Here is a 27,484-nt window from a genome sequence, read left to right as displayed (position 1 = left end):
ATTTTTCAAGTTGGCTTTATTCTGCTAAGAATCTGTACTATCAGCTGCAAGCCTCCACAACTCATCCATCATGCTGTGCTCGCCAACACAAAATTAGTTACTCAACATCCTGTTTGCAGTACACAAGCAAGCAGAACTCAGAAAAAAAATACCTTCTTTACAAAAAACAACAAAAAAGGGCAAACCACGAAAGCCTTAACAAATGTTTGTTTGTAGAAACAGCATCCAAGCCAAACACTGAATTGTCTTTCACATTTTTTACACTGCATTCTCCAGTTGAATGTGTGAAGTTTGACGCAAATATTAGGGAAAACCCATGTTGCGAATACTAAGCAGTACTTCACTTGCAAAGTTGTTCTTCAGCACTGCACTCAAGTAATTCATGCTTTTAAATCAGAGCAGAAAAAAAAAAACCCCAAATAACCAACTTGCAACCAAAGAAAAACCCATGCATGTCTAGGAACCAACAAATTTCAAATGCATTACTGAATTCTACACATCAGACTACTCCTAAACTGACATCATACTGGTTGGAAAATAGCTTCAAATTATAGATACACTGGTGCTGTTTGCAAACTGGTAATAGACGATTTGACAAGAAGCTGACTTTTAATTTCCTGAGTTTATGAATCACCACTACAAGTAAGTTTTTGGTCTATGATCACAGAAAGATCTTAAGCGAGAAGACTCAATATATTGCCCACCGTAAGCTTTTGCATAAACCCCAGAGAATGGATCAACGCATGATTGCAATCAGATTATTTCTGATCTTGTGCCACTAGATGGTGTCCAGTTACATGAACTGTAACCACACCTGCATTAATCAAAACACAGCCTTCTGAATTGCTGAATGCTCACTCTTACAGCTTTTGCTGATATTTTGGGAAAGCTATTTTCCAGGGAGATTTGGCTTTTTAAGTCTTACTTTTGATCTCTGTATAGTCTTTTAAACTGGGAATGATAAAGTCTTTGATGTGGATTCTTGCATAAACAGAAGCAATGAACTACAGAGCACCTAACTGCAACCAAAGAAATGTGAGCCAGAGTTGAAGTAATGCAAAATATCCTCTCTAAAAGTTGGAAGGAGGGTGGAGGGAGCGGAAAAGAGAAATGGAAAGGGGAGTTCAGAGAGCAAACACTAACACCACTGTCCAACTGAGCAAGAAAAAGAGATTATAAACGCCAGTCTGAAAACAAACCAAACCCTTCCTGTGTGTTGTGAAGCTTGATATGTGGTCATTCACCTCTCATTTGAGAGCTTCTGTAGAACCTGTTATGAGGCAAACTGCAAGAGAAAGAAAGGCTATGACAGCAGTAAAGAAATAAGGGATCCAGACGCGAATGTGTACTGGAAGAGCATTTTCTCCTTCACCTTTATTCTGCTTTTACACATATAATTAAACACAAGGACAAACGGAAAACTTAGTTAATGCATGTTTCACTCTGTTCCCAGCTCTTCTAATAAATAAGGCACCAGGGGGCCTCAGTAATTCACTAGCAAGAAACCCAGGGCACATTAACTCTTTACTTGCTGAATTAGTACACTGAAGTTTTCATTTAGCAGGACTAAAAACAGCTTCTGCAAAGCAAAAGAGGAAGGATCAACAGAAAAGGAGCATTAAAGTGCATTTATCCAGAGATTTGCAGTGAAATGACTAGAAAATGTGGCTTGAACTCACTTTTACTGTTTGCAGAGCAGGTCTCTGAAAGCATGGTTTCATAGTGGAAAAGCAACAAACCCCCTTACTTACCAGTATCACAATGGGGGATGGGGTGATTTAAAACAAAAGAATTCATTTGAGACTTTTTGATCAGCTCTAGTGATTGGTAATGAGAGACATTTAGAGCTACCTATGCTGTTTATGGAGAAAGCCAAGCCAGTGACAGAACTCATGAATTCAGAGCTGTTTAGCTGTAATTTAAGAAAGTTTTCTTTCTCAGCTTTTCCTCAGAGCGATACCTGCGCATACAATTGGACTCTTACTCTATAAGAGTGTTAGAAACCAGTGTGTCCACCACAGGCAGACATCACTGATGTCAGTCAGGTTACATGTAGTCTTTGTAACTGCTAGCTTACTCTAAACCATTCTATTCCCATTTTCTATGGAATTACCTTCATTTTGCTTTTTTTTCCTTCCACCGCTTTCCCCTCCAAAACCCACTACAATTACAGCCATCTGAGTTGCTGTAAGGGGACTGCACAGCAAAATAATAAGGCTCTGGGTTCCAGACAATTACAAGCAACCTAAAAAAAAGTCTCTGATGCTCAATCTATTTTCCATGTGAAGCAGCTGCAGCTGAATGCATCTTGGAGCTCCAGGCAGCACACAGATCCAAGATACAAAGAACAAAAGATCATTCTTTTGCACAACTCTGGGAAGCCTCTCACGGAAATAGACAAGCGCCTATTAAAACTATTTGTGAAGCCTCTTCCCTTTGGAATTAGTGATTTACCTAGCCACCTGAAATGCTGAATTGGAAATTACTGTAACTTAAGTGATACTGGGCAATTTTGTGTTAAGATAATGATACCTGATCCATATGCAACGCTATGGTTAACTTTAAAATGATAAACTGTTCAGTTAGGTAGCTAAACATTGGTAGTTAAATGGTTTAAAACACTGTGTTGTGCAACTTGTTGATATACCTTGACATCAAGTATTAAATTCTGTGACTTGCCTGTAAGTGTATTGTACTCAGCTGCATTTGCTGCTGAATACTTTGGTACTTTGTGACTGGACTGACTTTTAAATATCTCATGAGCTCATGAAAGCACTGACAACTCAGAGTAGAGCAAATGCAGAATCTGAAATACAGACAGATACAGAAAATAAGAGATTTCATAGCTTTCTGTGACACACCACTAGTTTCACATTCCCCAAACCCATTATTGTATTTCAGACTGTTATATTAGAACCATTATTTTGTTTGTATTATGCCTCGTTAGTAACTGAAGTAACAAAATCTTTAATTTAAACGTGTTCTGGAAGGCTCCCTTTCCTATGACAGCATCTGTCATATCTTCAGTATGAGTTAAATGAGGGTCCTTCTTGCCCTACTGATCTTTTGAGATAATACTTCGCTTCCTCCCATCCTCCTACACCTCCTCCCACCCATTTGCAGCACATGTACCTTTGCAGATAAGTCTAAGGGCTGTGCTCCTGAACTTCATGGTTTAAGACTACAGTCTGATAGGTAGCAGAGCTGCTGACATGATTCCTATGTTAATAATCTTTCTTTTACCCACCTAAGCTTTGGAAATTTCCACATCCCACTAGTGAGTTTGAAGCTGTTCATACCATTTCATGGCAAATACTTACAAGCAAATTAACAACAGTAATCTGTCACAGAAAACCCCTTGACACTGGAACACCACCAGTAGCCAACACTGCTCAGTGAATCACATGAAAGGAATGAGAAGCAGACCCAGAAGGGGTCATACTCATCATCACAGGTGCAGCATTGAGACTGTCACACCCCATCCTGCACACTCAGTCACTGTAAGATCAAAATTTTAGCTGGTGCATATCCTGCTCTATAGCTTGAACTTGCCCAGTGCCTAGGTCCCAGCAGAACTTTAAATGAGACATTTCTTTGCCTCATGCCACCCTTCCCAGTGAAGCTCCCTCCAAGCACTCCTACCCTTCTATACCCTGCATTTTGACAGAAGCCTCCTGTGTTTACACCAGTCCTTCTAAAATTGCAGTTTGGTGGATTAACTCCTCTCAGACATGGAGAAGGATAGAGCACTCTCATTTTCCAGGACTTCTGTCAGTTCCAGGGCTTTCAGTGGAGAGGGGTAGTGGCTCAGGCCCTTGTCCTGGTTTCAGCTGGGGTAGATTTAATTGTTTTTCTTAGCAGCTGGTACAGTGCTGTGTTTTGATTTTAGTATGAGAATAGTATTAATAACACACTGATGTTTTAGTTATTGCCAAGTAGTGCTTCCAAAGTCAAAGGCTTTTCAGTTTCCCATACTCTGCCAGTGAACAGCTGCACAAGGAGCTGGGAGGGAGCACAGCCAGGACAGCTGACCCAAAGTAGCCAAAGGGATATTCCATAACATGGAGTGTCATGCTCCTTATAGAAATTGGGAGAAGTTGGCTGGGAGCAATCAGTTGCTGCTCAGGGACTGCCTGGGCATCAGTCAGCAGCTGGTGAGCAATTCTATTGTGCATCACTTAATTTTCTTTGGTTTTATTCCTCCCTCCCTCTCTCTCCTTTTCATTATTATCATTAGTATTACTAATATATTTTACTTTGTATTGTTTCAATTCTTAAACCACTCTTATCTCAACCCACAAGTTTTATCTTTTCTCAGTTCTCCCCCCCATCCTGGGGGTGGCTGTGTGGTACTTAGTTGCTGGCAGGGGTTAAACCACAACACCCCTCCATGTTAGCTCTAAGAATTGAAAACTGAACCAACAAATGGCTAAATACCTATTCTGTGTGCTGGAATAAGGCTCCTACAAGAGAGAAATACAAAGAGTCATGAAGACTAACCTGCTTTCAGAATGACCAGGGGAAAAACCTGACACCAACTCTCCTCCCTCAAAGGTAAGCTTAGTGTAAGAAACCAAAGTTTCTATAGACAGTTTTTCTTAAGAACCGCATTCACTATTGACACCCTAAGCATTAAAGTCAAAGCCGTGGTCAGGTACCAAGACAATTACATCCATCTACTCTTGACTCACAAGATGATGTCTAGAGTACACACGTCATGCCTGCCCCTAAGGGCAGGAAAGGTATTCACAAACTGGAGAAGGTTCACTGAAGACCACTAGGATGGTTCGAGGCCTAGACTATGTGGCATATGAGGAAAGGATGAAACAACTGCTGTCTTTTGCTACCTAGAGAAAAGACCTAGTGCCAAACCCTCCACAAAGGTATACAGGAAAAGAACAAGAAGCAATGTCCACTAATTGCATCAAAAGGAATTCCCATTGGACTTGAGGACTTCCAACACCAAAGTGGTTTGGTACTGAGAGGGAGGTTGTAGCACCTCCATCTTTGGAGATTTCAAAAGTCAAGCAGACAAGGTCCTGAGCAATCTGCTCTTACGTGGAAGTTGTCCCAGCTTTGAGCAGGGCATTGAGCTTGACACATTCCAGAGGTTCCTTCCAATCTAAATGTCTCTATGAATTTTCTAAGAAGGCAGATAGTTAAAACAAATTTGGGAAAAAATAGCATCACATCATTAGCTTTTTTATTTGCTTTTGCAGTCAGGGTTATTCAGGGTTATGCATAAGAGCTGAGGCTTGAGGAGAAAAAGCTTTTGATAAAAATCTGTGAACATACTCATATTGTGTATTTCTTAGCTGTTGTACATTTGTTGCTCATTAAAACAATGTCTTATGGAGTTGGGGTTTTTTTTACATTAGAAAACACTCATCCTCCCTTTGTGATTCTTCATTCAAGTAAAAAAAAATCAAGTTGAAATTGAAAAAATAAAAAATAAAAAAATTGCATAATCGCAGGGCATAAATGTGTCACAGAACTAGAGAACAAAAATAAAGCTGCAGTTTCTTGCCCCACTAGTAATAAAACACTGTATCAGAACAAGAGCGTAGTTTGCAGAGGTTTTCAGACTCTAATGTCATTTCTCACAGGGAGCCAACCTAGCAGACAAACTAAGAAACAATTAGACAAATATGAGTACTGCCAACTGGTACTCAAAAGTCTGGATTCCAGGGAACACCCAGAGAGGACTAAGCTTTCTCAGGGAACACATAAATCTGTGGCAACACCTCTGAGAGAAACAATTTCTTCTTCTCTGTCTTAATCAATGGGTAACATAAAAAACATCTTTACTGGACAAGTCCAGACACTCAAGTTCATAAAATTAATCAGTAAGACCTACCAGGTAAAGGAGTACAAGTCACAGACAGGTAGGGTAAAGCACATAAAGACCACAGCCATCTGACACTGCTGGAAGTTACTCCTGCCATGACAGAGCATGGAGACATCTATCTGGAGAAGATACATCATGCCTATTTCTTTAGGGTCAGGATCAAATACATTTTATTTAACTGATACAGAAGCCACATCAGACTCTGCCTTACTAGTTGAGTGTGAAAGCACAGGATCTAGCAGACATGTCAGGATTTAGGCTGAAACAAATATAAAGCAAAATTCTATGTTGTACAGGTGAAGGTCAGCAAAAAATGTCAGTGTGGCACATCAGTATGAGTACATTTGAGTTACAAAGCACATAAGCACAAAAGCCAGTTATCACTTTTTTTATCACCAGTTATTACTGTTGTGAAGAAATCAGTGTCAGGGTTGCACTGTCATTTGGGAGCCAGGATCCTAGAAGAGATCCTAGAAGAGATCTCTAGAAGAGATCTGCCTGTAAGAGAATGCAATTAGCTGTGTGGTTTGCCATTTCCCATATGTGTATGTCTGAAAGGACAACAGGCTTCTAAGATAAATTATTAATTACAGTGCAATCACTTACAAACACATGAGATACTTCTGCTCAAAAGTTAATAACCAGTAAGACAGCCTGTAATACAATGCAAGGAGAAAAAAAATCTCATGCTTACAAGTGTGTCAACAGTGACCTTTGGATTCAAGCTGCTGAATAGGTTTAGCAGCTTGTTAGAAGACTAGTTTTTTGTCCTTGTTTATTATTAAAGAGCCCTGTGACACGCTTTGTGTACCATTAATGTGCACAGCAAGTCATAGCTAGAGGATCTAGTCCTGGAAGGGGTGGTGCAAGCGGGGATTAGAAATCATTCGGGGAGTACCAACGTGGTAGAGCAGCTGCACCATGAAGTGCCGGCAGTGGCTCACCAGAGTATTCTGGGGCAATGTCAGAAATGAGGGAAGCCATGCTTGGCAGCATGCCCTCCCTCTGGTAGGAAGCTGGATGGACTGCATTTTTACTCTCTTCTGGCTTATCTGCTTGGGTTTCTCATCTGCATAAAGTAGAGAAGAGAGGTAGAAAGAACTTGTGCTCTTGAGTTTTGTCCTTAAACCGAATTGGATCTGGGATCGCACAGTTTATCCCACAGTGCCTGAAGACATGGCTGTAGTCAGTGCAATACTATGGTAGTACTGGGAAGAGATTGGAAAGGTTTCCAAAACCCACTGTAGCTTAACAACTCTGCATCTTGGTCTCCTTCACCCCTTCCCTGTGTCATACTACTGAACTAACTGAAGGCCACAAAAGCCCAGTATCACCACCATCATGCTAATTGCTTCCCTCACCTCCCAAACATCACACATATCTGCAACCACTGCCATAAAATCTTGCCCTTCAGTTGCCTTCCACCATATTTCCCCTTTCTCCATAATACTGCACAGCTCCTGGAAAGATTTCCATTGTCATCCCCAATGCTCCTGTGAAAGTTACTGGGTCAGATCCACAGCTGCCACTTGGCATGCCCCACAAGCATCTGTATACCACCCCATTTTCCTCAAGTTGGAGGCCCTGCACTAAGCAGCTCCTTTATGTGCTTCCTGTGTGTTCCAGACACCCCACTGGGTAGGAAACACTTCCTGCCCAGAGCGAGCAACACCACCACAAACTGAATGGACTCTGGTGAATACTTAAGACAAAGAAGCTAAAGGCTCAAATACATTATCCTGATTACTTGCGGGAATGGCAATCTGTCCGCATTCACCAACTCCAGAATCCTTCTGGAAAAAGAAGGACATTAAGTTACTGCAGTCCCATCTGCTTTGCCACATTCAACTGGAAGCTGAGCCTTTTGTTAGTGAAGCAAAGCTCCGGAGTAAACAATATGCACATCTGTAGGATACAATATACTAACCTGTCACCTACAGTGTTGACATGCTGTCCTAAACTTATCCTAAGATATAGGACAGATTTCAAGTGGGGTAGAATTTAAGCAAAGGAGGTCATTCGACCACATTATGACCAGGCTGCTGCCAGATCCCCAGCTAGGGACTCAGACAGGAACCGGACTTTCTGGAGGTAATATTTAGTTCTTGCAGACTGGCCAAGCAGAGGGCTTCTCACAACTGTATTCTGTATAGCCATGCGTGTTTCACATCCTGTCTTTTTTTTTTATTAATCCCCAGCAAGATGTCCAAGCAATACACTATGAAATACTACACAGAAAGGTTTGCATTTAACCATAGGTTCAACTGATGCATTGTGACACTACCATTGAAAGGCCATTATCCTCTAGTATTCATCTGTCATTCTTGATTATATGCCTGCAAGTTAAAAATCTAATATGTTGTGACAAAACTGTGCAATTGAAGAACTGCAGAGTAAGCAGTTTGCCAACTTGAAACAACACTGGACAGGATGCTGTGTTTCAGAAAGCCACACTGAATTTCCACCATGAGGAGAGAATTCTTTACAGGTTAAAAAGTGAGTAAAGTAGGGGTATTCAAACACCTTTTGGATGGAAAGGTAGCTGAACCACCCCATTAAGTCACCAGGAAGCCAGCGCTACTTTAATTTCACTGTTTTGCAACTTATTACATCATTGTTAAACATCACTAATGGTCTTACCATCAAATATTTCTATGTGTGCTGGAAGATCTGAATGGAAGCATTTAAGAAAACACTTATCTTACCTCTGGAATAAATCTAAGATGTATTTTGTCTTTTGTTTAACCATTGAAGCAACTGTTCTCCTTTCCTGGAAAACCTGGAAATCTACTATTTTTTGTAGCAAAACAAGTGAACTGTAGTCACACCGGATCTTTTCTTCAACCAGAGGCTGATATGATTACCAGTCCCAGCCTATTATAATACTAAAAAAAATAATGTTAATAATGAAATAAAACACAACCCCTTTTCCATTACCCTTTTAGCCCAAAATGCAGTGTAAAATTACAACTGAAATGTACTTGCTCCCAAACAAAACTACAATAGTCGGACAGTAATAAGCAAGTCAGGAAAACAAGAGGGTAGATGAATTAGACATGTCAGCATGAGAAAACTCTGTATTATAAAAAGATAACATTAACTCTTCAGGGATGAAAGAAGGAACCAGAAAATTCACATTTGCAGCATTCAAAACACTTGTGAACATTTAACTGAAAAAATACAATAGGTGTAGGACAGATATCTTGGAATGGCTAACATCAAATCTCACCAAAGGATGAGATTCTTGCCCAAGCTGTGATAAAAATAAGGAACTCGACACCACAGATCGTTTTGGAGAACAAAGATTGAGCAAGATTCAATAAGAAAGCAAATTTATATAGGAATAAAGAACTCCAGAGTGTCAAGACCTGGAGCACACTCCAATCACTAGCAGCTTAGCCGACTGTACAAGGCCAGCAGGTTGATAGAAGGTATGAAGAAAACTTGAAGGAACTTCAGCAGAGGCTCACCCTCGAACAGTCTGTTGGGAGGCCTCAATAAGGGCAACACTCTTTTGCTTAAAGGCTGCTATAAAGCTGAAGCTCTCACCCTGGCTCTTGCCTGAGCTGTGCTATGGCCATGCACCCCATTTTGATCCAGAGCCAGTCCATCTTCCCAGCTTTGACTGCAGGCCTGCCTCACCACTATGGACTTGTCTGGAAATCACTGATTCTGGTCACTCTGTCCAGACCTGATTGTGATCCTGACTCAATTTCCCAACTTGACTTTGGACCTACTATCCTGTCACTACAGAACTGCTTGATGTTCTGGCCCCTGGGCTGAACCAACTACCCTCATGGCATTGTCTGCCTCACTTGGGGTACAGTGGGATTGGTTCCTTGCAGGTGAAGCCACTGCTTCTGCTGGTCTCCTTTCCCTGAAGGAACAGCTTAGCCCTTGCTGCACTCTGACATAGAGCTACAACAGCTAAAGTGATCAACAGGCATTTGCTGAGAAACAAAACCTATTGAAGCCTTTAAAAAAGTTCCTTATTTTGAAGGACCAGAAAGCTGAATGTTAGTTCAAAGTTGTGTAAACTGCCACAGCTACGCTGCTAACACAGATCTGCTGAAGTTTCCCCTAATCTAGGTGTTACCTACTGCCAGATGTGATACCAGAATTAAGAGTCACTCGGTTTAAAAACTGAGCCCATAGTAATATAATTTCTCTCCTTGTCCTATAGACTACATAGGAGCCCACATATTAATGCTAGAAGTTCTGATGAGGTGTATTTTCTTTGACATCTGTCATTGTTCATTGATAAGCACAGAATTAGCTGACTGGGGTTTAGTAAATTAGCAATTGCCATAATGCACAAAGAGAAATATTGTTTTGGCCCATATACAAAGCAGGCAATTATCAATTTTGAAGGATCAAAATAAAAAAAATGAATGAAAGCACAGAGTGAATAATATACTAAAGACCCAACTTCCTCCAATATCATGTGTAGTCCCCACTATGGATCAACACCAATCTCCTCCTGTAATTCCACACATCACCATTTAGATCTCAATAGCTCTCCTTGCTGACTCACTGTCCGTCTTTCCAACAGCTCACTTGACAGGCATGCTCCAGCTGTCTGTCTACACAGTATTACAGAGCCTTTTGCTACCCTCCCTGGGGCACTGTCAGGCTGTAGCCATAAAAGTTAAGCTTAAATCTCAGCATCACCACCTCCAGCAGACCACACTTCAGTGAGCTTGCAACCAGTACACAAACTTAACCTAGTCCTTGCCTTATATTTCCACTAACATGTAAGTCTGAAGTATGATATAACTGAATTATGCTTACTTGAAAGTTCAACAACCATTAACAATCAGTGTCCTGTGTCAGAACAGAGGGAGCTGTCTGTTTAAGCACTCTAACATACTTGTTTCAAATAAAAGCATCCTGTGGGTTTCAACATACAAAAACCCCAACAGCAGTTTTTCCCCTATAGTGTTCCATCTTACAAGAGAAATATCATCACTAGATAAGAGTTAGCTAAAACCCAAAACTCAACAGGAAAAGAGATTTGAGACACCACATATCACTTCCTTCTGCAGGCATAACTTTCTTTTTTTCAGAAAATAAAAACCAAACATTTTTATTGACTGTACTGTAGATACCTGTACAGAGTGTAAACTTTAATATTTCACCAGATACGTGAATAATTCTGGAGAAAGAGTTATTAAGCACCTTCATTTCAACACATTTTTGGTATTTACAGTAAAACATACCTGATTAAGTGTATGAATAAAATGAATTAAAAGTTATAAAAGTTATTAAAAATCTTTAAAAGGTTTATATGCTTTGTTATTTTATGATAAATATACAATTAAAGAGGAAGTTGTCACACAGTTAAGACTTGCTTGGCTCTGTTTAAAACTGTTACTGTCATGTCTGAAAAGGGAGTGAGGAAATGGGGATGTTAGCTTACTACTCTGATCATGACATTGTGAAATGTGCTCTGGCAGAAGCTTCACAAGCCCCATTCTGTTCTGCTGCTGCAGGCTGGCTTGTGGGTAAGCTTCCTTCCCAACACACAGTGTGGAAGCCGAACTTCACTCCTAGATTTATACTGCTAATTTGACATAAGAATATGCATTTTAATTTTCCCTACCTGCTCCAAACTACTCACTGGTGATGATTACATCAACTTTACTTTGATTTTCAGCACACTTCTTGCTGTTACAAAACACTGGCACACAACTAGGGGATTACTGTCTTTTTTCTTTTAAGCACCAAGACACAGGTGACCTTTCTGGAAATCACATTTTTAACTGCCATGGTTTCTCATGGTCTACAAAAAGGCATAGCACAGTTTGCTAAAGGAGAAAGACTTCTAGGCTAGAATTTAAAGACCACTTTCAGGCTAATAGAATCAAGCACAAAAATGTTATTTTAAAAGCTCTCAGGAAACGAACGTGACTGTGTGTCGTTAAAACTAAATGCCTCCAAATGAATCAACATCCCTTATCTGATGAACTCTCAGCAACAGATCTATATCTGAAGTTTGTTTAGTGGATTTTAGGAAACTGCTCAGGAATTTGCCTCAGAAGAAAAATAAATCTCTTAAAATCTAAAAAAGACTTCAAATACATCCACTAAGCAGTCACCTATAAAGAATCACTTACTGTGTGAAAGGATCACATGAGCTACTGTCTCCACATTTACCTTTAAAAACAAGTAGATAATATTACAAGGAACAAGATACAGTTGGACCCAACCTGGGCAGCTCTGTCTTGCTCAACTGCTACAAAACAGTTATCGCCTGTGTGTGTGCTTGCATATGTGCATCGTGGCTTGCTCTCAGCAGCAGGGAGCAATGATCTTAGGGCCTGATTGTGTTGATAGGAGTGAATTGTTTACAGCACATTTCCAGAAGGCGTCTGCTACTCTAATATATTTGAATGCTCAGTTTCTTTCTATACAATCCACTCCCACTGTGTTGTCAGGGCAGCGGCAAGAACGTCCTCCTGGGGTAGCCAAGCAGAGGTGAGTACAGCCGCCATTATTCACTGTACAGTAGTTATGTCCTGGAAAAGAACAGAGATATAAAATGCTAAAGAAAAAAAAAACAACAAAACAACCCACCAAAACAGCAAAACCTCAATAAAACCTATACACATAATACAAAAGAAGTGCAGATTATACAACTACACTAGGAAAACAAGCCATAACAAGACTGAGAGTGAAATGAAAATATGCTTTAGGGAGAGGAGAGTCATCATACCCCTGTGTCAGCTTCTGATATTCACCCCAAAGAAAGATGATAATATAAGGACAGAGCAGGAGAAGCAACATGAAAAAAACGGGCTGTTCCTGAAATGCCTTTCATAAATTGGCCAAGTGATCACAGACTTTAGAATGAAGACACAGTGAGTGAGGAAATACAAGTGAACACATGGGGAGAAAATCCAAACTACTACATGACATCATCCCTGGATACCACCAACTACAAAAACATGGAGGGGTGACCCACAAAACCAAAAAAAATTAAGTGGGTGGGCGGAAGCACATTGATGTTGAAGGGTAAAATGAAAGAGAAGCCAGTGCTGGAAGTAACGGACCTGAGGTGTAAAGGGTCTGTTCCAGAAAAACATTTGAAATGGATATATGATGAGAAAGAAATGATACCAAAGTTTTGAATATTATAAACATAAGCATTTAGTCAGAGCACACAATGTTGTTTTGTCTTACACTGCCTACCAAAATGGAACAGTGAACTAACTAGTAAAACCAATGTAACTGATTTCTTAATTGTGACATTTATATGTGCTTTTAAGCGGTGAACAAAGCTTTCAAGTAAGTTTTTTACTATATATATTGAATCATTTGAAGAGAAATTATCTTAGTTATTTTTAGTCCTAAAGTAGAAACACCACAACTCCTGTATTTCCAGCCATGTTGTAATAATAAAAAAAAGTGAACTCTTCTGTGATTTCCTAAGAACAACATAACTGATATTGCTTCCCAAGGACAAATTGTTATTCCAAGGGTATCAACTTCCTCTCTTCCATGTTTCACAAGGGGCTTTTCAATAAAGTATATGAAAAAATTAACATTCAACAGAGCAGAAAGACCAGAGCAGCCACTCTACCACCTGCTGTGTTGTCAACATTCCCTTTTTAAAAACACTGGATCTCATTAGGGCCATCTGGAAGACAATGATATTTCTGTAGTTTAAAGTTAAAAAATCATAGAATCACAGAAACCCTTCCAATGGGTTGGAAAGGACCTTAAAGATCACCTAATTCCAACCCCCCTAGCACAGACAGGGACACCTTCCACCAGATCTGGTTGCTCAAAGCTCTGTCCACCCTGGCCTTGAACACTGCCAGGATGGGGCATAATAATAAATAAGTAAATAAGGCCCTAACCATGAAAACAGCATTCAATTTAGACAATGACAAGATAGCAGCTTTTGCCATGTCAGATCCTTCTATTGATCATACACTTGCTCTTTCAAAAAGGACAGACCAGGTCCTTTCTTCTCTTCTGTATTCTAGTTTCATAAGGAAACCACAACTACTGCTTTTACAGGGAAACAAAAATAGAAAAAAAAATATTAAGTGGCTTTTAATTTCTGAGTAAACAGAAATCTAAGCACTGACCAGCTCTTCACTAGCTACCTAGATCAGTTGGCAGCTAGTCAATGGGAGCTGCTACTACATTCATTTATCTGCCAAGGTGCTGCACAGCTGTAAAAACTTGAAAATCATTTGGATTACCTCCTGGGCACTGAGCAAAGGCAGTAGTGATTCCATAGAGACGAGAGCGCTTGTGAGGCTGGAAGTTATCATTTTCTGTTGAAATCATGCGATCCACTGCTACAACAGCATCCCTGCCATATGCAGAACAGAACATACGGAAGTGAGGTGAAAGTGGAAGTACAGGGGAGAACAACACAAAATAAACAAAAAGAAAGGAAGGCTTTTGAAGTTGCTTCTTTTTTTACAATTAGAAAGTGATGCCAGAGGCAAAATCCTCCAGGATATCATCTTTCCTGGACAACTCAAATAAGTCATAACCTTCATTCTAGGCAGCTAAGAAATTTTAGATGGAGCCATCTTACTAGGTTTGAAGGTAATTCCAACACTGGACAATGTCGCTGTACAGAAACACATTCAACACATTCTCTGTATTCTGCCTCTCTGATGTTTTCTGTGGTAGAGCAGACATTGTCCATGATCATTATGTATAATAGCTGCAATGTGGTATTTCAGGTGGTGCTTGCTATCTGGAAGGAATACAGCTAGTCATAAACAATCGTTTCTTCCTGAAAATAAAGGGGCAGCCTACTGACAGACCTGTAACAGTTTCCCATTTCACAAGCCTATTTTAGAATAGCATTTCCCAGTTTGAGGTTCTAGCTTGGAAATCCTTACACATATTAATAGCTCTTCCTGGTGCAATTGATGAAGTCATTTGTGTAAGAGTCTGCAGATAGAGCCTACATAACCATTTATATCAATATATATATAAATTACGTCAAAATATATAAAAAATATATTTTTTCTGTAAGATGTAGTAAACTCTAAAATTGTGATCTTATGTCAGTGGTTTACATAATGTGCCACAAATAAAATGTCAGCAAGACAGCAAAAAAATTTTTTTTTTTTTAATCTGGTTGAACATTCAGATAATATAGGGCATAGAAAGCCATGACTGACACATTTCTGCCTTCTACAACACAGCAAGCACAGCCATAAGGGAAACATGTTAGCTCCCACTCCTTTCCCAAAAACGTTCACTGTTAAAAATATTTTCTTAGGGGACAAATCACTATGCTGAAAAGGAAAACCTCAGTTAACTGGCAATATCAATGGGTCAGCTTTACAGATCCACCCCACCCTGAATTGTCTTTCACTAGGAAAGCAACAAACCGGGAATGGGTGAGAAGTCAGACACAAGAAATGCAGTATCTACTTCAGTTTCTACCAGACAGAAGAACAGATTAAAGCAATCCATAATTTCTTTAGCAGATAACATACCTTCTCCAGTCTGTGTAGTATAAATTCTTCCCATAGCTTGTAACACTAAAAGGATACTGAATTCCTTCAACAATCTTTCGTCGACCAAGCTGATTAGGGTTCATGCATTCCAGCCTCTTGGTACCTGGGTATAGTGAAACAATTAAGCCTTTGAACCGAAGCAAGAGAGCTCTCATGAGGGACTAAGGATATGCGTAAGCATGCAAGCATGAACTGAGTAAAGTCTCCTGGAAGTCTTTCAGTATGCTGCTTAGTCAAAGCACTCCCCCACGCCACATCTCTGCATGTGCCAAAGACTGGATGGTAAAGCACTTTGGTGCTAATGCTAATCAGCACACCATTTGACTTACAGGAACCCTGATGTCCAGTGAAACCATGGCCATTGTTCACAAGCCGAGATTCCTGCTACAGATACCAGTATCCTCAGGCTGAAGTGGAAGCTGGCTCTATTCAGGAGGGATACTTCAGCCGCTAACCAGTTCTACCTCCTCTGGAAGGCATTTTTGCTAAGTTAGTTTGGTGAAAGCGTTCCCAAAACACTTGCTGGTTTAGGCCACGAAGGCAAGACTGCAGAAAGAACATCTAACTTGTAGACACAAGTAGGGTGTAAAAAGGTCTACCTGCAAGGCTACTACACACACTGAGAACACTGCTAGTGAATGTAAACACCTGTAGGTTTCTCTTAAGTAGTTTCAAACTAGGGGAAAAGGCATAAGAGAAAAAAGAAAATGTGAGGAAGAGAAAAAAAGAAGAGAAAATAGCACCAGGAGATACATTCAAAGGTAGGAGAAAGTGTCTTACAGTGAAAAAGAGAGCTCGATCTTTTTAGTTTATCAAAAACTTGAAAGGTGACTTGAAGTGTAAAAGCACCTTCACAGGAAGAGATCTCTGGCAGAGTCTACAGAGTGAAAGACAGCAAGATAGAAAAAAAGTTTAAATGAGAATTAAAAGCACTTTGTTGTTGTTTTTGACTGGCAGGACACTGGCACACAACTAATAATGGGTTGGTGGCAGAACCTTTCTCTCTTGATCTTTAAATCTTGTGTGACCTGCTTTTTCAATACTTGATTCAGTCAATTATAAGCTGACTTTTGCCTGAGGTTACAGGTCTTGCAACAGCGCCACTATGACGTTCTGTAGGGCCGGATTAAATGAATCACTGTGTTTTCCTGCTCTTAAGGTCATAACTTTTTTTACAAAGGTCTAAGCACTACCTAAAGACATATTCACACACAAGACACACATACACAAACCTTTTGCATTCCGAGAAAGTTTTTTGTTCAGAATTGAAATCTTTCAGCTTTCACACAGTCTGATGTAAATACTACAGCGGTAGTAACAATGAATAAATCGAGAGAATATTAAAGACAAAAAGAAAGGCATGAAGTCTGAGATGCAGCCCAAAGAGCTATTAATTTGCTGTGGATAATTCAGGATTGGATATACTTATTCTATTACTATTATGAAGAAAGACTTTAGTAGCTCTTCACCTGCATCAACCCAGCACAGCATTGAGGAATAAGGATCAAATGTAAGCCCATTTGGTAACCCAAGATCATCTTTAACAAGAATTCTTCTGTTTGTGCCATCCATGTATGAGGTTTCAATTTTAGGAGCTTCTCTGTTCCAGTCAGTCCAGTACAAGTTTCTTAAGAGGAAAAAAAATGGTGAGAATTAAGACAGTGACTGATCTCAGAATATTGTTGTAATTAAGAAAAATGCTAAGGACATAAAAGTAACATGTGCACACCTTAAATCATTTAAATAAATAAGGATGACATTGTACAGAAAGAAGGGTTGTCACGATGGAAATGAAAATATTAATATTTAAATCTAGTATTTTAGACCAGTAATCTTGAAAAAGAAAAAAAATATTCTTTCAGGTAAGGGCAACACTTGTCATCCTGCAAACAACATATAAAGTGAGGTACAAATAAGTATTTGACAAACCTGTCAACAAAATATCACAGTATTACCTAGCAGGTATTATTTTACAGGTTTTACTTCCAGTGTACCACTCAGAGGACACACATACCATTTCTGTTTGTTAGTTGCTTTAGGAAAAGCTAGTGCTATTATTGTCTACAGACAGCCTAAAAACATATGCCATTGTTAAACAAATAAATAAAAATCAAACTTTGCCCATGTCTCTTGACAACATATCCATACCCTCTCATAGGATCCACAACAATTGCTCTGGGGTTCACCAGGCCAGTGTCAAAAAGGATGCGACGCTGGCGCCCGTCCAGCCTGGCCACTTCTATTCTATCCAGTTGAGAGTCAGTCCAGAAGATGTTGCGACCCAGGTGATCTACAGCTATCCCTTCAGGGCTTCCCAAGTCTGCAGAAAACCAGATTAAAACATGCCTATTTATTCCTAATACACAATGTCAGTCTCATAAGCGTAACTGTTAACTAGAGATAGATTTCTTCTGCTTTCTAGCTGTGGTACAACAAAAGCTACTTCATGTCAGTTGAAGGACAAATATGCAATTTGCCTTCTGAAGTTTAAATGCACAAAATTTTCACAAATACATAGTATAACAGATTCTATGAGGAAGCAACTCATCATGCAAGTGAGCTTTCCTTGGGGAGTGGGCACAGGAAAAAGTTGATAGTAGAGAAATAAACAATAGAGATTGTCAGAATCTTTTTCTATTCTCCTTAACAGGCCAAGATCTGTAATGGATTTTATAATCCTTCATATTTCCTCTTCTTTGGTACTGTCATATGTGGTCTCTGAAAACCTGATTTATGCTAAATATAGCCAATGCAATACTTCAAGATAATCAAGCTCCAAAGCAATAGAGATAATGATGTTAGTATTTAGCTCCAGTTCTTTGTTTTTGCAGAGCAATTCTTTTTGGAACATATTTTAGTACTGTATGTGCACAGTTTTTCTTGGGCAGTTAGTTGTTCCAAAAACAACAGGAAATAGCAGATAATGACATTAATAATGTTAAAGCAGTAAGTTCTAGCACAGATGAAGGATGCAGAGTAAATATGTAGCTCTAAGGATTAATTCAGCCATTAAGAAAAACAAGATTCATACATCCACTGAAAAAGAGCAGGCAGGTTGTGTGGGTTATAGTGAAGTCAAAGAAAGGTACAAAGCAAATTCAGTCTGATTTCTGTTCCAAAAGAAAGAGCATTGTACATGATCACTCCCAAAAGAAGGTGAAGTGACATTTCATACCAGCCTGTTGTTGAAAAGAGCCACCTTTCAATGCAGATCCACACATCATGTAACTATCCAAGAATGACACAATGTGATCTCATAGCATGCTATTGATTTTCAAGTTTGTTTACTGATGGCCATTAAACAAACAGTATGTGACACAAACAACCTTTGTGGAGAAAAGGCATATGGTCCAGAACACTGGGCAGAGCTGGCTAAAACTTGCTACTGTGACTTCGCTATGAATAATAGTTGTGCAATGGCTTCAAAATCAACAGAGAGAACCTCTGTTCTCTCACACAGGTAGGTTACACTTACCACACTTAACCTGGACACATGACATTTTGGATGTATATTCATTGCTGAAGAGGCAGAAAAGAACAAATAAGATGTACCTCACTGCTTCTGACTCACAACTCATACAGAGTAGGTGCCCAAGAAAGTGAATCAGTTTTATCTCTAGTCCTCCAGAGGGCACTTTGCATCATTTAACTTAGTTACGCGGACTTCACACTATTACTTGTACTTTTCCAACTGCCTCTGTGGAGCTAAACCTGTCATTGCAAGAAACCACCCTCACCATATATTTCAGACCCTCAAATGTTCCTACATTTTCTTGCTCATGGCAGTGGCCTCCTTTTTTAAGGTGCCGTTGGTGATAACCCCCGGTCTCCGAGGTCACCGACTGGTGGCAGTGGAGCCCTCAGTTTCTTTTAGGAACAGAAGAAAGTGTCAGGCAAAAGATCTTCTGCCACTGATTTTTAGGAGCCCCTGTTCCCTGACTGGTTTCCTTGCTTCATTTTTCTTGTGTCAGCTATACGCCAGGAGATTTAAAGAAGTCTAATGTAAATATCTTTGCTGTCCTGTTGACAACGAGCCAGAAAAAACTATCCCCCACAGAGGGATAAATGAATACACAGGCTTCATGTATCACCAGTCTTTCCTGAGGCATAAATATATATATATATACACACACTGTCATCAGGCCTGATAGTCACAGCCTGTGTCCCTGAGGACATGCTTGTATGGCTGATAAGACTTCAGCTACTACTACAAAGAGGAAAGCTCTCCTTCCCAACCTGCCTCCACAGCTGCAAAGCTCAGAAAGCCTCCACAGGCTATACAGCTGCAGCGATGGATGAGAACTGGATGGGGCTCCACAATAAAGCATGTTTCTGCAAAGTAACACAACTTGGATCACAGGAGTTTTCACAAATAAAAAAAATAGTGCATTCCACAAAAATACATGAGAACTGAAGAAAGCAGCTGCAGCTCACAGGAGGAGAAGGCAGAGTTCAAAACAAGTAATTCTCATGAGTTTTCTAAGAGGGAGGCATTCTCTTATTTCCTGAAATTTTAAAGTTTCAGTTTTGGGCAGCATTGAAGACATCCATTCAAATACTGAATATTCAACCTTTTTTTATTCTGACTCTTGGCTGAAGAGCCCATTAACATACAGAAAGTAAAGTGCAACAGAGTTCAACATCTCTTCAAGAATGGCATTCACTTTTGTGTGCAAACAACAGAACATAAATCATGAGATGTCTGTACACATACAATGTTATTTGTAGCAGATAAAACCTGTGACATTTCTATGTGGCACTGAAGCATCTTGAATTACCTAACCAATCAAATTTAGTTGAAAGCCTTCACAAATATTCTATAAAGATCTTGCAATGTATAAAATATTTTCTGTGTGCTCACACTCATTAGACAAATTCATATCCACATCCATTTTTTAGCAATAACAATATCCCTCCCTTTTTAAAGTGCAGAATCTGAGAAAATAAGAGTGGAAATCAGAAATCCTTTACCCACAGAAATTGAGAATTTGTGAATGTACAGGCACAGGCTTACACTACAGGTTAGAGTCCCTTTCAGATTAAATATGTTGGGATGAAAAAGACATTTTTCAATATCTCAAGCTGGACAGAAATACGAAGCTCCGTAATTGCTGGAATGGTTAGGGATGGCCATAACCATTTGCAGGACAATGGTAAGATCCAAGCTGCCCCCATTTCCCACTGCCCCTAAGAGCCTGAATGCAGTCCCAGCAAGCTGGCTATTTTGAAGTACAAACTCCAGGCGGAGATACTCAACCCATCCAAAGAAAATTAAAGCAAGTTTGTTGTAGAGTTTTAAAACTCATTGATCATTTTTTGTAGAATAATTTCCTAAGTTTTTGTGACAAAGGATCTACAAAGTATCAAAGCACAGGCAACTTCCTTAGGAGAAGGAGTGTAAGAAGAGGGCATAAACCATAAAAGCACTAGCTTCACAATACCCTCTAGCCCAATTCTCATATCCTTTAGCAACTCCAAGGGCAAAAACTGAACAAGGTGGCTTTACTCACTTTTATTTTACAGCTTGACTGGGAGGCATGGAAAGGCACAGCTGAAACAGTTTCTAACCACCTTTACAACTGTTTGACCCCAAGACCAGGAACAGAGAGCAGGGGTTCTTCTCTTCAGCCCCTGCTCACCAGTCCTTTTTCAGCAGAGCAGGCAGCTGACAGGCAGAGAACAGGAGAGAAACTGACAACCAAATCTCAGCTTGCCAGATGAAAAAAAAAAAGTTACACCCACAGATGATATTCCACAGAACATATAAATGCAACTCTACTCAGCCGAGTTTTGATTGCATTTAATACCCATTCAACAGCAAACTGACAATCCATCATCCGCTTTTCAGATCATAAGTACACTGAACAATGATGAGTCTACTCCAGAACATGACCTAGGTTTTAATGATAACCTTCCTTCTTCACATAGTTACATCTTGTAGCCATTGCATGTAAGCAAGAGTAATGTCTATCTACAGTAGTACAAGTTTAGCCTACCTATGCGTTCCATTCTTCATAGCCAGAGGCATGGAACGTTTCCAGCATGGTTGACAAGACATGACTACAAAAGATGTAGGCTACACAAAGGCTGCCAGGCTTAGCACAACATAACACAGCCACTCCTCAATGTGGGAAAGTGAGGCCTTGGGTTGCTTTAAAAATCCAGGATGTCATGACTTGGGGATTTGCCCTGAGTGTACTAGCTGTGCTGCCCCACTTTAGTGGCAGCCCTTAAGATCCCACCACATGTAGAGAGAAGTAAAGGCCTCAAAATCCTACCTCAAAATTCCCCCCTAGAAGTAACAAAGCGTCCAAAGGAGGAGGAGTTTGGGTTTTGGTTTATTTGTTGGTGGGGTTTTTTTTTGTTTTGGTGTTGGTTTTTTTTTTTGTGTGTTTTGTTTTTTTTTTTGTTAGGGTTTTTTTTTTTTGTTTTGTTTTGGGTTTTTTGTTTTGTTTTGTTATTTCTTTCCTAAACGCAGCAAGAATATAAACAATAACTAAGACTGTAATTAGGTACAGATATCCTCTAACTATTCCTGTGAGGAGCTGAGACACTGTCCAAGGCCCAGACTATGAGGCTCTGAACCCTGCACACATTAGTGCCTTGAGATATGCTTTAAAACCAGAGCAGCTCCATTCATCTTTCAAAACTCTCAAACTTTTATTAAAACGTTACCAGTGATGTTCGTAAGGTACTCAGTGGTTTGACAGATACAGTATTCTGCAACTGCAGATAAGGACAGAAACATCACACTGACATGCTGCTCCACTTCCAGCCTTAAAGCTAGTTTATTTAAAGAGACCCATCTTCTTGCCTATCTTAGCAGTAAAAAGGCAGTGAAGGGCTATTGCACAGGGAGCAGATCTTTTTTCAGTTTATGTTACCCAGGCTTTTTTTGGCTGTTGTTTATCCGAATAACACCAACATGTAATACTACATCTCAGGCAATAGCTGGGAAGTACCTATTACTAAATTCAAGTCTAATGCCATTCTTAGGGAGTAGCAAGAGGAAGAGTTTTGTGCTGTTACCTGTTTTGATGATTGTTGTTGGCTCCCCACCATTCAGGCTAGCCCTGCTGATTGAAGGGCCACTGATGTCTGTCCAATAAACCATCTTGTCTGTGCAATCATAAGCAACTCCAATAACAACTTTGTCCTGTTGGTCAACAAACAAGTTACATCAGCTTATGCTAAACAACAATTATTTGCCGGCAGCACTAGCTTATGGATCTAAGTCTCAAGCCTGAAAAAAAAAAAAAACAACAACCAAATCCTTGAGGAAAGGTGGGAGATGGGGAGGACAGGCAGAGAAAAAGATTGGGTGACAGTCATTATACTTTCTGTTACAAGTCCCTTTTAACTAGCAGACACCATTTACAATTATTTCATTCCAAAGAAGCATTGTAGCTATCACTACTGAACAGCTGGTCTGACTTCTACAACTTCACCTGCATATCAATTTAAAGAAAGTTCATGTTGTTATTTTACTGTTATTCCTCATGTACTTTTTTCTCTCGTTCTTTCTCTTCAACAACGAATAAGGACTTTTATCAAATCTGACTTGTGTTCTGGATGTTCATCAACCCATGCATTATGGCTACATTTCAGTAGTGCTACACATCATTTGGCTCAAAAGAGTTCTAGCAAAGTTAGTTATAAAAATAAAAAATAGCTTAAACACTCCATAAATCATTCTGCTGAAAAGAACATGCTCAGGGACACGGAACATATAAATATGCATATATCTGCAATTTTCCAGGCAGAAAAAGACAGAGTGAGTTTAGAGTTGAATCTCTTTCCTCCAGGCAAATGAAAGTGACTTTCAGGGTAAAACAATAATTTCACATGGATTCTCAGGTCTGTCACCTTTGCTGCTTTTGTAACTTGTAACTTCTTAGAAAGACGGTCAAAAAGCATTAAACCAGATATTCTTACTCAGTGTACATTAATGCCGTAGGTTACAAAATCTAAACACCTCTATGCTGCAAAACACTGTCACTTTGCAAATACACAATGCTGAGACAACACAGAGACAACATTGTTAGAGACGGAAAGTTTCATTTTAATTGAAAGTTCTAAGGAAGATTTAGTTGCACCTTATCTCTTGGAAGCCCTTTCCTGAAGATACTTGAGCTAGATCAAGTAAATAACGAGACTATCTGATAAGGATTCAGAATCATGTCTCTATGATGTGCCTAACCCACCCATTTTGCACACTATTTTACTTCATTTTTGTATTACTGCAACAGCACTTCAGACAAGAGACAAAAGCTTGATTTTACCTTTACATCACAGCACAGTTTGTGGTACTATTTACTGAACTAAATCTGTGTAATTTAATCAGTATTTGGACTACTAAATATTCACAAGCAACGTCAAAAGCAGCCAGCATACTACCTGGTATTGCTATCTATTAGAAATACAGTACCACTGGAACAAAAACAGAAATCCCAGGCTTTGGGCAAAACAAATTAATGTGATGAAACTGGAAGCAAAAAGAGTTGTCTTGTGTCACAGGTGATGGGAAAATAGGTTCTCAAAAGAAGGGATTCATTCTCAAAGAAAAGGATCCTTAGGACAGTAGTAAGAAGTGTGGGAAAAAGATTTGCCACCCACTGGGCCTGCACATGGAGAAGAAAGCAAAAACCAAACAATAATAATCTGTATATATCTGTAGCCAAGAAGTACAGAGAACTGACTGAAAACCAGGAAGAGATCAAGACTTAGGAAGCAAGCTGGAAAGACTGAGAAAGAAAAATAGGGCCTCTCCATATGCCGGTCTTGTAAGTCTCCTAGACTTTGATATCAGAGTCAGAAAGCAAATGGAAATGAGAGTTTACGTGATGAACTGTTGGAAGCATGCGAGATCACAAATGTTGGATTTTTGTCTTATGAGCTATTCTTTAAAGGCAAAGCATTTTTTCTATAGCTCAGGTTTAGGCTTTTGATTATTCAGGTCAGGGATTTTCAGTGGCAAAGTGATGGGATACTGAAATTTTAATCAAAGGTAAAAATTGTGCTTGGAACTTAAATTATAAAGTTATATAGATAAAACACTCATCTTTGTCACACATCTTCTTAAAATATGTAGATTTAGTATAGTAGGTTACTTACTGGAATATGCAGGAGTGCTTTTGCACCGTTTTTCTTCATATTGTTCCCCTCTAGTGGAACATGTTCAATTTTGCCACTTTGGGCAAAAAGCAAGTGTGTTCCTGGTGGCAGAGGTACTGTATCTGGTCGAACAGAGGGCCCAATAACAACAGGAGGAGCAGCTGTGCTCAGACCTTGTTAATAGAGAAGGAAACAGATACAGATAAAATTAGCTTGTACAGCATAACAAACTTTGTTATTTGCAGAGGCACAATTACAGACTTCATAGAAGGAAACAGTCCTATAAACAGACACTCATAGCCATAATTAGATGCAGAAAGGTTCTGATTTTTTTCCCCTTGGCTGACAGAGAAGGACCAATTGACATAATAGGTCTTTTCATGTTCAGCTCTGTAATTGCTCTTTCCTTCAACTGTTTAGAAGGATCTACCTTATTTCACAGAAGGATGCATTTCACAGCTGAAGTGAGGAAGATGCAGGAAGGAACATTCTTAATTTCCTGAGGCAAGTCAGCTACCACGCATTCAGATTTGCCACATCTCCCTGAGGGCAGAAACTACAGGACCCCTCGCAGTTTCAAGGCAGAAAAGAAGTTAGAAAAACCAAATTTTTATCCAAAGGCTCACCACAGTGGTTCAGATGCCCTGGCTGAAGGAAAAGCATATTCTGGAGTTACTGAATGGCTGCAGCATGAGCCATAATTGTCACTGGAACAGCAAAGATCTGCATTGCTCCAAGCCAGTGCTGTATTTCTCAGGGGCATAACTAAGCACCACCTTTGCGAGACAGTGCATCTGGGTTGAAAGACACCTACAGGGAGCAAGTGCTTCAGCCACTTACATGGTGGTCGAACTCCTGGGCCACTTCTGGTGCCATCAATCTCATTTCCATCCCTATCCACACACCAACAATATCCACTGCTAGAATGGCACTGGGTAGGCAGGTAATTCCCATGCCCATCACACTGGGGAATGAAGTGACGAACTCCTGTCTCCCTTGGGAAGAACGCGCCTCCACTTCCAAGAGCTACTTCTCGCTCGTGTTGGCATTTGGTCTTTTCCACTTCTGTAAGGAAGGAAAAAAAAAAAAAATATACCAGTGACTATTTCCATTATAACTATGTTCCATAAACAGTTAATGTACACTGGCCACTTATGATGCAAGTGTTCTTACTGCTGGAAGAGCATGGCAGTGTTACAAACCTTGAAGGCATATGCTGTCAGTGCACCATCAGGAAGTCTGCCCTGTGTAAATATGACCCATCTGCCCTAAACTTACGTCACTTTATTTTTTGCTGTCTAGTTTAAAACAGAAGAAACAGTCCCCCTTGTAGCTTCCTACACTGAAGGGTCATAAACAGAAGCTGGAAAAAACAGCCTTTCTCCCTGCGGCACATTAGCAAGAACATTCTGTCCGGCTTGTGAACCCTATATCTACTCGCTTGACTATTATCCATGGGCCTCAAAATGTAACTAATCAGCCAGGCCATACAGTGGATAAAGGATTTTTTGTAATGCTAAAAGTCAAGTTTCCCTTCAGAGCCACAACAGAAAACCACAACATGAGACAGATGCTGAGTCCTCTATAGAACCTAGGAAGTGAAACTCCTCATTGCTTTGATTTATATTAGATTTTTTGGAGCTCAGTTATCAAGCTTGAGCACTCATTTGATACTTTTGGACTTAAGAAGTAACTGCAAGGACAGATTACCCATAAAAGCATAACTAAGGCTATGCAGAAAAAAGGAATAGTATGCAGAGAAACATACGCAAACCAGCTACACCACATGCATATGTATTGTTGTAGAGATTACAGAGGAAAGACTAACTTCCCAGATTATCAAGAGATTCAGGGATTCAGTTACTTTGGTTTCAATTTTACAAAACAGTTTGGACTAAAAGATACATCTTATAGTATTATCTGTTATGTGGTAGGGAATGTCATCTGGATCAATATACCCTTCTAGATACAAAACAACATAATGAAATTAAAAGAATACAATAAAAATAACATCTTTCCTTCTCTGACAAAGAAATCTGGCTTAGTTTTACCTTACACTTGAGACCTTGAAGAGTTCTGTGCACAGGGAAAGAGGTCTAATTGTTTTCTTTTTCTTGTCAATGATTTCTGCAGACAGTTAGAAATACTTACCACAAACTGCCTGCTGAAGAGGCTTTAACATTACACTTCCATTTATTCCTTCCTTGTTTTTACATTGCCTGGTGGACAGCATTAGCTATGTGTGGTTCAGACTAGACCCAGCCCAGCTGAGCAAAGATAACCCCCACTCCCACAGGCTGTTGTTGTGTAAAGCACACAAATAATAAAAACCTATCTTTCTATTTTGTATTAAACTAGTTATGCAAGCAAAGGCTTTGGACAAGTTTCATGCACCTGGACACAATTAGTGAAATATAAATGTCTGGAGAACAGATCACTCTAAACAACTGAAATATTTGGCACCAGCTTTAATGTGGGTGGTGGAGAGCATTGAATCAACCTACAAAGCCAGAGGCTGAAGGAAAGCCTCTGTCTCAAATTTTCTTTTCATATATCCAATGCACTATGCATATACAGATAAAAAACAATTCTAGCAACCAGATAATTTTGTGATAGGTTTTGGTTTGGGGTTGGTTTGTTTGTTTGTTTTAAGATCTAATTATATGCATTTCTCACAAGAGAAAGCAGGAGGAATATAGAATATTGGTAAACTGATCCACCCTATGTTTATTTATTGCAGAACAAAATCTCGACTGTATTCATGTCATCTTTGACAGACACTATTAGCTCCACCTCAGTGGAATATAAAAACAAATGTAAAAGCTGGTTGGTTTTCCTTCCCATACATTCTACTCCTAGAGTTAAAGAATACTCAACAGCTTACATTTTTTTTAATCCACAGACTAAATCAACTTTGCGAAAATGAATTAACAAATAAAATTACACAAAGGAGTGTGCATAGACCCAGACAGGACCCAGATATAATGCATAAAATATATTAGTATTCTTGGTAACTTGAAATACC

General features: G+C 39.6%; 1 protein-coding gene across 1 annotated transcript in view; it reads right to left on the bottom strand.

Moving 5' to 3' along the window:
- Positions 1-11,898: 11,898 nt before the first annotated feature.
- Positions 11,899-27,484, bottom strand: part of NID1 (nidogen 1) — a gene marked incomplete at its 5' end in the record, with an annotated part of 42,939 nt that continues 27,353 nt past the window's right edge. The window contains 8 exons of the mRNA XM_080616745.1: positions 11,899-12,366; positions 14,062-14,174; positions 15,325-15,448; positions 16,815-16,972; positions 17,494-17,665; positions 22,375-22,501; positions 24,460-24,632; positions 25,300-25,524. Coding sequence (XP_080472871.1) covers positions 12,245-12,366; positions 14,062-14,174; positions 15,325-15,448; positions 16,815-16,972; positions 17,494-17,665; positions 22,375-22,501; positions 24,460-24,632; positions 25,300-25,524 — 1,214 coding nt within the window. The 3' untranslated portion in view covers positions 11,899-12,244. The remainder of the gene's footprint in view (positions 12,367-14,061; positions 14,175-15,324; positions 15,449-16,814; positions 16,973-17,493; positions 17,666-22,374; positions 22,502-24,459; positions 24,633-25,299; positions 25,525-27,484) is intronic.

This window comes from Psittacula echo, assembly GCF_963264785.1.
Source record: "Psittacula echo genome assembly, chromosome: 4".
In the NCBI taxonomy this organism is placed as follows: Eukaryota; Metazoa; Chordata; class Aves; order Psittaciformes; family Psittacidae; genus Psittacula; species Psittacula echo.
The sequence above is the reverse complement of the archived record's forward strand: the minus strand, read 5'-3'. Positions and strand labels throughout refer to the sequence as shown.